Source organism: Asterias amurensis, chromosome 22, assembly GCF_032118995.1.
Source record: "Asterias amurensis chromosome 22, ASM3211899v1".
Taxonomy (NCBI): Eukaryota; Metazoa; Echinodermata; class Asteroidea; order Forcipulatida; family Asteriidae; genus Asterias; species Asterias amurensis.
Window position 1 is genome coordinate 5,621,505 of NC_092669.1, and position 13,428 is coordinate 5,634,932.

The window sequence follows — 13,428 nt, forward strand, 5'->3', positions numbered from 1 at the left end:
ATTGGGGAGGTAGTGTTTTCTGCTCTACCGGCCAGGCTTCAGACTGATGATACCCAAGCCCACATCCGTATGGACTGTAAAAGGGGTAACCCTGTTTCAGCCCTAGGAGTAGGTGGCAACGGCCTCTGGAAAAAAAAACCTGAGCGTCACTGAATGACGCCGGATATGTGCTCTATATAGACAATGTGACCCATGTTTACATTCCAACCGCCCTCTGTTGAAAAAACACTGTATACGTCATGTTTCGCCGGGCAAAAAAACGCATAGTAATGGTAAGATTGCATACACTTTCTAGCTGGCTGCCAAAACACAAAGGTTTTGCCCGGCGGTATGCGCGCGAATCATGTTATGGTTTTTTCGAGTGACGTCAGAGGTCACATCGTCTATAAGAAGCCACTATTATTATTAGGTTAAACATTGACCCCATTATCGGGCTTGAAAGGGGGGTGAGGCCAACACGTTTTTTGTCCCCCGTAACAAAACAGAAGGCATGCTGGCTTGCCATGTAGCGTCAAAGACTCTCATCTGAATCTCTTTTTTAAAAAAAATTAGTTTTTGTTCTCCTCAACGCAGGTCTACTTTACACGGAATTACTACGGCAGCTCGGGAGTGTGTCTTGCCCTACCATTGGCCAACCAGCTCCCAGGTGGTTGGGAGTACATGTACTTCATTCTCAGCATCAATCTAATCTGCTTCCTCGTCATGTTAGCCTGCTACATCGCTATCTTCATCGCCGTCAAACAATCCTCCAACAAAACCAAAGCCGGGAAATCAGTCCAGACCAGTCAGACCCTAGCTGATATCAAAATGGCCTCCAAGATGGCACTGATTGTCGGCACGGACTTCCTCTGTTGGATGCCTATTATCCTGATGGCAATCATTAGCCGAAACGTCAACGTGAGCATACCCCAAGACGCGTACGCATGGACTGCGGTTTTTGTTCTTCCCTTGAATTCATCACTCAATCCGTACTTGTATACGTTGTCTATGTACTGGAGTGTGCGTCGGATGGAGAACAACAAGAGACGTCTGGCTGCCCAGTACCAGACTGCTTCAACCCCGGCCATAACCCCGGCCGTGACACCAGCGTCCCGGACGCGCAGTGATACGCTACAAGTTGAACTTCCAGATGATAATCACCACACTGATGACATGGGTGAGATAGAGATATCTTGTCCAACCCTGTATGTTTTTCTGCTCGATTTTTTGATGGGGGCCTTCGTCTTTGAAACAATAGAGGACTTTCGGGACGCTTGTTGGCAGCAGACTAACCAGGTAAAAATCTATTGTTCTTGGTATGTGCACGTGCTTGCAACTACACAAACAATGGACATTCACCTGATAAGTCTGCTGCCACCTAGCGTTCCAAAGTCTCATTTAGTGGGTCACCGATGCAACCATGTAAACGGTACAGAGTTTTGCATGGCTGGGTATCCGTTTCTGTTAAGCAATATTTATCTATGCTTAGCATATTTTAATGCTTACGGGTTTTATGAAATTTGGCTTGGAACACAACCGACGACCACGAGAGGGGATTCAATATCGCGCTTACTTACCCATAACCTAAAGAAAACTTAAACATGCTGCAGATGACCAAAACTTTACCCCAATACAAGAAAGTTTGTGTTTTTTGTTTGTTTTACTGCAGAGTTAAGACCAATGCTGAAATCAGTTTTTACAGAGTTGGAGAAACATCGTATTCTACCAGTGGTCCAGACTCTTGCCTTTGACGATTCATCGGCAAGACACTCTGTACAGCAGCAGCTCAATTTCCTAGGGGCGACTGGGTTTCCTGACGCCTTTGATAATATGACTGAGGGCGATTTAGCCAACGTTGAGAGAGACGTGAGAAGTGCGTTGTCATGGTTACACACAAACAACATCACTGGAATTCATCTGAAAGAGGACAGTCTCTTGTTTGAAAAGGTGCGTACGGAGCTTGCTAAGTGCTACCCATGTAGCCCACTAAAAAGATTGATTATTGTGTCGACCAGGCGGGAATATACAATTATCCCGATTAGTGATTTTGCACTTGTGGGGTTCCGTAGGTTAGTTAGAATTGTAATCAAAAGTGTCTACGGAGCTTATTAAGTGCTACATATAAATAACCCACTGGAATGTGACTATTATATCGACCGAGCGGGAACATCTCACTTTCATGATAAGTGATGGCACTTGTGGGGCTCCGTTAAAAGAACATTGCTAAAAAAATGTGTTTATGTAAATGGCATGGCATGTAAAGCTGGCTACGATTGTTAAAGGAGCATTAGGCCTACATTGTTTTTTTGTTGTTTTGTTTTGTTTTTTTTGCTAGCAAAACCGTTGCTGGCAGTGCAAGCACTTAAGCAGTGTAATCCACCATATCAACCATAAACTGACAAACCTGTAGAAGTTTGAGATCAATCGATGATCCGGGTCATACTTATTTCCATCTTTAAATATCTTTACTGTATTGTCTTCTTTTAAAGGAACACGTTGCTTTGGATCGGTCGAGTTGGTCTTTGACAATCGTTCTGTAACCGTTTGTTGTAAAATGTATATGGTTAGAAAGATATTGTAAAAGTGGAATACAATGATCTACACAAATATGCCTCGAAATTGCACGGTTTTCTTTTTACCCTGTCGACTAACACGGTCGGCCATTTATGGGAGTCAAAATTTTGACTCCCATAAATGGCCGACCTTGATAGTTCGCGACGTAAAAGGAAAACCGTGCAGTTTCGAGTGATACTTGTGTGGATCATTATATTCTACTTTTAAAACATCTTTCTAACCATATGCATTTCATAACAAACGGTTTCAAACGCTTTTAATAGACCAACTCGTCCGAGCCAAGGCAACGTGTTCCTTTAAACTTACTGCTCTTGAGTGATAATATTTCAAAAATAAAAACTGCTCACGCAGCGTTAAATTCCAAGCAGGTAATTAGTTTTGTTTATTTCTCATCAAACATGACATAACATCATCATTTAGACCGCGTGTAAGTTTTATTTCAATCTGTGATCTTAGATGAGTTTATGTTACTACCAATTCTGTAATGTTACCAATTCAGCATGGTTTATGCTAAACGATAGCAACAGCTTAAGTCATCGTGTGATTGCTTCAAAATAATAACTGAAACGTGTTCTTGTTTTGTAGGAACCGGCTGGCCGCACGAGGGCGTATGTTAAGTTACCGCAAAGTATCCTTGGAACTGAACCTTCAAAACTAAACTCAATAGACATTGGTGTGGAGCTGGATTGGAAAGCGTTTGAGAATCTCCTGGGACGACTTAGGGAAAGGGTGTATAGCGCCCCCAATGGCAACAGGAAAGAAAAAAAACAAGACACGGTTGACATTAGCCTTTGATTTATTGATTTGTTGACTGTATATGTTTTCTTCATTTTTTTTTCTTCTTCTTTTTTTTGCAAGTCGCCAACACACAAGGCCGGAAGGCCAGTTTAATGCGTGCTCAACAATCATTTGTATCCAAGGGTAGTTGCCATCACTCCTATCGTTTAACTTAACTGACACTAAAATATAACATGGTTTGTGGGTGACTAGTCGATATTAGCTCCCCTCGGTATTGGAAGTTGACAAACTAGTTCTCGAGGCTGTAGTCGAGTGAACTAGTTTGTCAACTTCCAATACCGAGGGGAGCTAATATTAACTTGTCACCAGAAATAAACCATGTTATATTTGTTTCACTATATATGCCTACTTCTTCATGCATATTCAGGTACCGGAACATGATTTTGAGCAAGGGAAAATGTCGACTGTGAAATACTACGTATAGGCACATGATACGTTTGTTCATGTGTTGGATGTCACTATAGCCTTACTCAAGGCAGTCGCATTATTCGCTCCGAAAAGACGCCGCTGTAAACCCACCCGTATACCCTGTTCGTGGTGCGTGCGATCACACCGCATGACCCACCCGTATATACACACTGTCAGATCGTACGAATACTGTTCACACAAGTTATCGCACTCGTACCACTAACCGCATGCGGAGGCCGTCAGGCCGACAGCCTTGTCAGGTCTGTATCTTCCCGTTTTAATGTGTTGTATTGAAAAAATTCCACTAGTGGAAAAAATTGGGGGGGCTCTCGGATATGCTAGTATGCAGCTTATGAATATGTATATCGTTCGTCAGACCTATCAGACAACACAGGATGTGAGGCAAATGAATTATTCATTTTGACGTCCGATCACGCACGCCTATCATGCTTGCTGAGCGTCCGTGGTGGTGGTGTGTGATGATGTAGACATGTCTCATCTTTCGCGGGCATTATGGTAATGAGCTGACCGTGGGAACTCTTCGCTTATTATAGTAATGAGGTCAGTGGCTTCAACACAGACCCTACAAGGCTGTCGGCCAGACGGCCTCCGCATGCGGATAGTGTACGGGGGCACCGTGTTGTGCGATGTTACGCAGAGTGAATACGGGTGGGTTTTATACAACGGCAGTCTTTTTTCGGAGTGAATAATTCGACTGCCTTGAGCAAGGCTAATGTCACTAGAGAGAGAGAGAGCGATGCTCGTGCGTGTATAACAAACAGTGCCTCGATCGCAAAGCACATGACAAGTAGAATAGCGCCGGGGCTGCCCGGGCGCTAATCTACTTGTCATGCGCATTTACCATGTGGGTGATTACTCGCGTGCACACTTGGTAAACATAGCAAAAAAAGCACCTTTCACGTATCACGTGAATGAACCAGAAAGAACTCGACTCTCGGTCATAAATATGTATCAGGTCTGTAGTAAATATATAATAGTGCATTTTTTTTTAAAGTAAAATAAGTAAAATCGCTATTCATTAAAAACTATGTATGTATGGGTAATGAATGTGTTTACACGATTATTTCAAATTGACAATGATTTTTGACAATTGATAGTAAAACCAATTAATTATAAGTACCGAAAACACTTCGCATAGACTCATCTTTGCACTTTGTAGGATGTCATCAAAATGAAAGGACCTCATTGATTTTGGAATGCTCGGTGGCAGCAGACTAACCAGGTAACATTGTTTACGTAGTTCTGAGTTTGTTTTTTGTTTTTTTCCTGATGACAAACATACCGTCACGTTGTGTTTAATACCATTTCTTTGTATAAGCCTGAATGAGTTTTCCAAGGATCTCCTTTTCCCTGTAATATTAGTTATTAAAATTGTATTTAAGTACAACTCGTCAGCTGATATGCAAAATTGTATGTTATTTATTAATGCAAACAATTGTACGTTCATCGGGGGTTCTTTAAACTTAATATTAGAGAGCAAAATGTCTTCAGAAACCTGGGTTGCTTAATGCTACTCTCACACTAGGGAGAAAATGCTAGCGAATGTGCTTACGAACGGAAATATTTAACAATCGCTCAAACTTCGCAACATTCACCGCAAATTCACTACGTTGACAAGTCATTCTCCATCTCCTTACGAAGATCGGTCACTTTATGCTGCCCTCACACGGCAAATATGCTAGTGAATATGCTATCGGAGGACATATTCGACAATCGCTCAAACTTCGCAGCATTCGCCGTGTCTTCGTAAGCGTTGGTAACAAATTCGGAACGTTCACAAATTATTCCCCACCTCTACGAAGATCGCTCAATATTTACAAACCGGTTTGTTAATTTCAGCGAATGTTGCGAAGATGGTCATTCGCGTGATTTTCGTATGGAAATGGGAAGCGAATTTGACGTGAATTTGACGTCACAACCCTCCTTTCGCAGCGATATTCGCAATTGAGTTGCCCACGGTTCAACTCGGTGCGAATTTCGTTGCGAATTTGTGACGTCAACATTCGTATCGCATTCGCATTCGCAGGAAGTATGAACCGGGCTTAACGTTGGTAAAGCGTGCGTAAGCGTTTGCAACGTTCGTAAAGGCATTGGCAAGCATTGGTAAGTATTCGGAATATATTCGTAAGATATTGGTAAGGAGAGGGCCGACCGAGGACGATCGAGGGGTGAGACCGAGATGAAAATTATTCACTATCCAACCGCCATTTTGGACGAATTGTACCAAGGGTTCGACTTTTGAAGTCCCTTCGTTCGAGCTCCTCTTCCTTCCTCCATGCTTAAAGGCAGTGGACACTATGGTAATTACTCAAAATAATTGTTAGCATAAAAAACTTACTTGGTAAATGAGTAATGGGGAGATGTTAGTATAAAACATTGTGAGAAATGGCTCCTTCTTTAGTGACGTAGTTTTCAAGAAAGAAGTAATTTTCCACGAATTTGATTTCGAGACCTCAAGTTTAGAACTTGAGGTTTCTAAATCAAGCATCTGAAAGCACACACAACTTTGTGTGACAAAGGTGTTTTTTCTTTCTTTATTATCTCGCAACTCCGACGACCAATTGAGCTCAAATTTTCACAGGTTTGTTATTTTATGCAAATGTTGAGATACACCAAATGAGAATTAAGACTGGTCTTTGATAATTACCAATAGTGTCCAGTGTCTTTAATAAGGGAAAAAATGATGTAAATATAATGTAAAGTACATTGAAACACCTCTTACCAATGAATAGTACATGTATGTGCAAATGAGCTATAATTCCCAGTTAACTCATCAAGCCATAGGGGGCCTACTTACCTTTAATTTGAATGCAAAGAAGTTGAAATTCGTTGCACATAAATGAAAAAGAAAACACAAACTATAGGAGCAAAATTATGTTCGCTTCGGTGAGTCTTAATTTGAATGCATCAATTGTAAATAGGTAGTATAAATTCAACTTACGAATGGTCAAAGTGTAATCGTGAATACCTGTATAAATGAAATAGAATGACTGAAGCGAATCTGAACGAGAAATATGCAATCATGTGTGCATGAACACGAAATTGAATGCATTACGAGCTAAAAAGAAACCCTAGTTTGAGAGGATTAGGTGAAAATGCTTGAATTTGAATCCATGTTAATGAAATTGAATGATTATTTGATGAGATTGGCCGGGAAAACCTATATTATTTACAGTTGATTGAGGACATTGTCATCACATTTGATAAAAAAATCACCCCGCTTTTGGCAATGCATGGACTCTTATGACTCGGAATATACTAGCTAGAATAACTTCTGTAAAATAAAGCGTTTTAAAGACAGTGAACACTATTGGTAATTATCAAAGACCAATCTTCTCACTTGGTGTATCTCAACATAGGCATAAATTTGAGCTCAATCGGTCATCAAACTTGGGAGATAATGATGAAAGAAAAAACAACCTTGCCACACGCAGTTGTGCGCTTTCAGATGTTTGATGTCGAGACCTCAAATTCTAAATCTGAGGTCTCGAAATCAAATTCGTGGAAAATTACTTCTTTCTCGAAAACTACGTAACTTCAGAGGGAGCAGTTTCTCTCAATGTTTTATACTATCAACCTCTCCCCATTACTTGTTACCAAGTAAGGTTTTGTGCTAATAATTATTTTGAGTAATTACCAATAGTGTCCACTGCCTTTAAATACATACCTATTGTAAACTGCTCACAAAAAGTAAGGAAACATTTTTCAATCCAGTATATTTGTCATTATCTGCTCTCTTTGTATATGGTATATATCAATGCAGAGCTGAACTGTTCCTCTTTAAAAAAAAAAATGGTACCACAATTGCAATGATTATATGTTGCTGGACTTGACCACGTTAATGAGAATGAGACGAAATCACTAATCAAATGTGCCAAAATTAGCAATTTTGTGTTACTGTGTGAACAATCAAATTGACACTGTAGTTCAAACAAGCAAGACAACTTACTGATCTTAATCCACTTTATTGAGACAAGAGGTTTGGTATAGAGAAAGACATCTTACTGATCTTAATACACTTTGTTGATACAAAAAGTTCAGTAACGAATGGATGATCCGAAGGCGTTGATGACAGCATGTCACCTTCTTCTCCATGCTGCACACAAGTCTTGTGATGCGCTGATGATGAGGGATGGCATTCCATTCTTCATTAAGGAACCTGGTTAGGTCAGCCACAGTTGATGTGTTGGTGGTTCTGGCGCAGACAGCGAGGCCAAGCTGGTCCCACATATGTTCCATGGGATTCAGGTCTGTTAGCGGGCCAATCCATCCGGTACACCCCAACATTTTTCAGGTAGTCAGTCACCAGTCGGGCTCGATGGGGGCGAGCGTTGTCATCTTGAAAGATGGCATTTGGTCCAAGAGTCTGCAAGTATTATAATATGGGACTGCATTCGGCTGTAGAATTTCGTCTTGCAAATACCCATCAAGGTGTTTTTCATGAGATGAGGGTTAATAGTGTCCGATGAGCTCACTGGTGCAAATCATTGTGTAAAACATTAATGGTTCTGAAAAGCTTGATCGATTGGAATAATGAGCATTACCTATTGACCATTTACAGACAATGGTAATTTTGTCACATTTGATTTGTGACTTTGCCTCATTGTTATTCGTGTAGCCAAGTTCAACAACATGTAATCATTGCAAATGTGGTATCATTTTAAAGAGGATCAGTTCAGTTTTGCATTGATATGTACCATATACAAAGATAGTATTAAAAAATAACAAATATACTGGATTGAAAAAAGTTTCCTTACTTTTTGTGAGCAGTTTATATCAAGTTTTTGGCCATGACATGAACCCCTACTCACTGTGAATAAAGATGTATATTATACACATATTGACTGTTTCGAGTGCTATGGTTAAAACTACGCCGACGATGACTACAGCAAGCTAGTCGAAACGATTCCGCGGTAGTACAGTTAACCACGATCCTATAAGCTAAAATAGTAGTCCCAGCCTTTTTTTTCTATACCGTCCGCCCGGGTAATAATTAAAAAGCAGGACAGTTCTATGAGAAGTCTCCCAAACCCCCGAACATATGCTCCGTCCGCAGTAGTAGAATAAAGCAAGACAGTTCTCTAAAGAACGAACTCTACCTGGCAAGTAGACACACATAGCCATGGCAGCCTTACACACACAAATTGTTCCTTGTGCTTTGTTACCCTTAAAGTTAAAGCCTGTATCCAATAACTTTGAAATGAAAACTAAATATTTTGCTTCAGCCTTGAGATTTTGTTGCAATGTTGCTGTCTTTGTTTCTGCTAATGTCCGGAACATGTCTCAACGTTTTTTAAGGAAACAAAAAAGCTTCAAATTATAAGGGTTCGTTATAAAATTTAAAAACAAATCAATATCAGTGTTATCTTGCTCTGTACCGACCATGGGCATCCATTGTTTGTTCAAAACCGTTTGGCTTAACGTCAAACCAGTGTAGAAATGAGTTTTCCCTGAAAGTATCTGCCTTTATAGGCAGCAACGAATGAGTATAAGCACATAGAATTTGAGTTTGAATGCAGACATTTGGAAAATGTTTGCCCATTAATGAAATTGAATGGTTGACCAGCTCTTGCTGCTGCCTTAACGAAATTGAATGAGTCTATTCGACTTAACTGTTGAAATTGAATAACTCTTTTTGACTCTTGAATAAGGGAATCAATGTGTGGTGAAGAGGTTTTTAACTAGTGGTTTAAACGCGCCGAGGCCTGGTTCTTGATAATTTTACCGTGACGAAGTCGAGGTAATTATCAAGAACCAGGCCTCGGCGGGTTTAAACTACTTATAGTTGAAAACCGATTCAACACACTTTGATTCCCATTCATAAATACATTTTAGGTCAAAAAACATCAACACTTTTTTGTTCAAAAAGTAAAATAAATGCAAAAATTATAATTGTTCAATGATTTCTTTCAACACAACACCCCTCCAGCTATGAAATGGAAAAGCCCTCCGCCGCCCTCGGGTAAACAACTCCTTTTAAGGATATTGTTGTGCGCGTTGCGCGTATCGCGTGATGTGGCACAACTGTTCCAGCCATTGCTCCCGACCGATAGGAATGAGGAAACTGTCTTATAAGCACGTGCAAGCTCGCGTGTCACGCCCTTATTTCAACACTTTTTACTGGTGTTATCATCCGTTCAAGCACCCCCACGTGATGCCCTCTCGACCAATCAGAATGGATAAACTGTCTTAGGTATTTATGAATGCTGATTCAAAGTGCATTCATTTCCAAAACGAAATTGAATCAGCCAGGAGTTAAAATGAATGGACTTTTGTTGAAATTAACCTGGAAAACCTTTATTACTAAACTTAACTAAATAAATGCATAAACAATTTGAAATAGCCAGTCATTGTTTACTACCCATCAGTGTTGCGGGTCTTGCTCTGTACTTGGTCTCGCTTGCTTGGTCTCCCTCATCGGTCTTGGACATGATGCTCTTGTATTGGTCTCGTGTGTACCGGTCTTGACTACAACACTGCACCCATCTGCATATCCTCCCCGCATTGCTTAAAGACACTGGACACTATTGGTAATTGTCAAAGACCAGTCTTCCCACTTCCTGTATCTCAACAAATGCATAAAATAACAATCATGTGAAAATTTGAGCTCCATCGGTCATCAAAGTTGCGAGATAATAACGGGGAAAAAAAACACTTGTCACACGAAGTTGTTTGCTTTCAGATGCTTGATTTCGACACCTCAAATTCTTAATCTGTGAGGGCTCAAAATCAAATTCGTGGGAAATTACTTCTTTCTCGAAAACTACTCCACTTCAGAGGATTCTCACAAGGTGTTATACTACCAGCCTCTCACCATTACTCGTCACCAAATAAGGTTTTTTTTTATGCTAATAATTATTATGAGTAATTACCAATAGTGTCCACAGCCTTTAAAAAGAACATCACATAATTGGTAAGAAAGAAACACCAACTCGTCTGAGATCACATAATAATATTTCAATAATACTTACACGGTATGTTATATGTTGATGATAATAGAAAATCTCTTGAAATATTTCTGTCTGAAATGTCATGATGAGAAATAAAGAAAATTATAACACACCTCTTGCTTGTTCTGTATTCTGGTTGGCTGATCACGTGGGATGAACTAATATAGGCTAGTGATCGCGCGCGCGTGTTTTGCGGGAATAGACTGTGCAAGTCTCGCGCGCACCGGAGCGAGAAAACACGACAACTGAAGAACTTTATTTTTTATGAATCAAATCTTTGCTTTAATTTATTCTTAATGCCGAATCTGAACAACAAAAATACTCTATAGAGCTTGTTGAAATTAGTTTCAGCTTTTTAAACAAATACACAATTATCGGTTAAAGTCTATGTATAGACAAAAGTAAAACTCTGGGACAAGGATGTTTGTTTGATCTTAAATTTGTTGAAACCCCTTTTGTAAATCTACGCCCGAATGTGAAACTACGCAAAGCTGGTTTATACGCGGACGCACGATGGTCGCAAGGGCGTTAGATAAACGCGTGACGCAGTTTAAAGAGGAAGCCGACGCCTAAACGACCAATGAAAAGGCTTTTCACCCCGCGCGACAAAAACAAGCGTCTGCGTAAGTTTCGTGATCGGAGATGGGCACAAATTCTAAATTTTTACCAAGTAACCTGACCTGAGGTCAAGTTTAAATATCGGTTTTTCTTCGTTATTATGTTGACTTTATTTACTTTTATAATGATGTTAATTAGTATTACATTTTTAACAACATATGTCATTTTTATGATCATAATTTACATTACACTAAAGTAATGGACGAAACAAAATCTCCCCAACGTAAAACTCCATAAGGTTGGGACCACAATGGTCCCGGAAGTTCAAATCCGCGCGAGACTTGCACAGTCTATAGTACCAGAGCGGGCAATAGTCTTTGAAAATAGTGCCCGCGGTAACAGCGCCCTCTCCTGACTTGAACCGTGAACAACAACTACAAAACTCCTTTTTCTGTTCTTATTTGACATTTAAGATCGAGTTCGGCCTCGGGGAAATAGGTCGCTCTTCTGGTCACTCAAAGTCCCTGTTGGGAATAGACGTATACTAGTTACCTCGTTGCCAGTCAATATGTGTATACTAGTTTCCCGTTTGGAGTTTATCGCTCTGTGAGCATTTTATTTATATTTATTCATGTATTTTTTTGCATCGAAGCAATGCAAGTTGTGCGTGGTTTTTTACTTTGTTCTCGTGGCCCATGCAGATGGCCAATATCTCAATTGTCTAAAGGTTTGTCAGTTTATGTACACTGCCAGCAAATGTTTTGTTAGTTAAAGTCTGAAACAACTTTAAAATTGCATTTCCGTTTTTTATGTGACTATTTTTGTTTAACGTATTAAGTTTAATAGGTAAGTTTATTAATCTTTACAACATTTATACGGGTATAGTAAAACTAATTTTTTCCTGAAAACATATGTTCGAGGTATAATGAAATATTATTATCTATTCGTTATTTTATGTTTTTGTTGTGACTGCGATACAATATTGTAATAATGAATAATGACCGAAGTTTTATTTAATTGTCGGCAGCCTGCAGCTTCGCGCGAGACTCCCCATAGCAGTCTTTGATCGCGACTTGACTATCTCACTGCGACCGCGACAGGATAACTTCCGATCGAAGCTTGAATTAGCACCTTGCATGTTAGATTTGAATATTGTCTGAGACACGAACGACCTCGTTCTTGACAACAAGTTACCACCTTTGAATTGAATTCCTCAGACTTGCTATCGTTGAACAGACAACGCTTCCAGATCTAACGTGCAGCAGGGATACCTAAGCTACCTGTCCATCTTGGTGAGCATTTCAACTGCAATAATTACTTTCCTTTTACAGCTTTTAAATTCAGGGTAGGCCTATACATTTGTTAAATTGCTAAAGGTACTGGGTGCCCTTGCTAATATCGTCAAATACATTATCATTAGTTTATTTATTGATTACATTAATTTCTTTATGTTTGTCCCTCTAGTACATGTATACCTAACATACACCACACCCCACGCAAGTAGCTAAGGGGGCTGAATGCACATTTCGATTTTCTCAGGGGAGAGGGCTGTTTTAGAAGCAAACCACGGATGTAAAATTCCCTAGAAATTGAATGTTTGAAGTCAATTTAAGACTGGGTTGCTGTAAAAATCATAGATATTTTTAAAATGTTGGCAGACTTCACAAAATGGATTTTGGCAAAACTCCATGTATGAGTAGGTATGGGTATACAAAACACAAAAATCGAAAAAAAAGTTATATCAGACATTGGTTGCAATGGTTACGGCCAAAATAAGTTTTTCAGCAAATTTTCCAAGTTTTTACCTTTAACAGGTTCATATTTAACTGTATTTTTTTTAGATTTGGTTATTTTTCAAATTTACAGCTTAAAATTGTCATTATGGTCTGTAAATTGCTCTCGAAACAGGATTTTAAAGCAGCAAATTTTTGTTTTACCATTTTTTCCTCCAAATCGTGAAAAATATGCTGTAGATTTTACGACTCAATCTAATTTTGCTATGCTAACTTTTTTCAAAATGGATAAATCACACGTATTTATTGCATTATATCACACTCGTCGTGTTTTAGTTTCAAGGGATACAACAATCTATCCCTTCCTTTTTTTCGGTTGGTTTTTAGCAGCAAAGGATAAACAAATT

The 13,428-nt window shown here is 39.5% G+C and overlaps 1 protein-coding gene across 1 annotated transcript in view; it reads left to right on the forward strand.

The window, feature by feature from the left end:
- LOC139953715 (uncharacterized) overlaps positions 1-8,443 on the forward strand; it is a 44,501-nt gene extending 36,058 nt beyond the window's left edge. The window contains exons 32-34 of the mRNA XM_071953237.1: positions 574-1,156; positions 1,649-1,926; positions 3,139-8,443. Coding sequence (XP_071809338.1) covers positions 574-1,156; positions 1,649-1,926; positions 3,139-3,348 — 1,071 coding nt within the window. The 3' untranslated portion in view covers positions 3,349-8,443. The remainder of the gene's footprint in view (positions 1-573; positions 1,157-1,648; positions 1,927-3,138) is intronic.
- Positions 8,444-13,428: the final 4,985 nt, after the last annotated feature.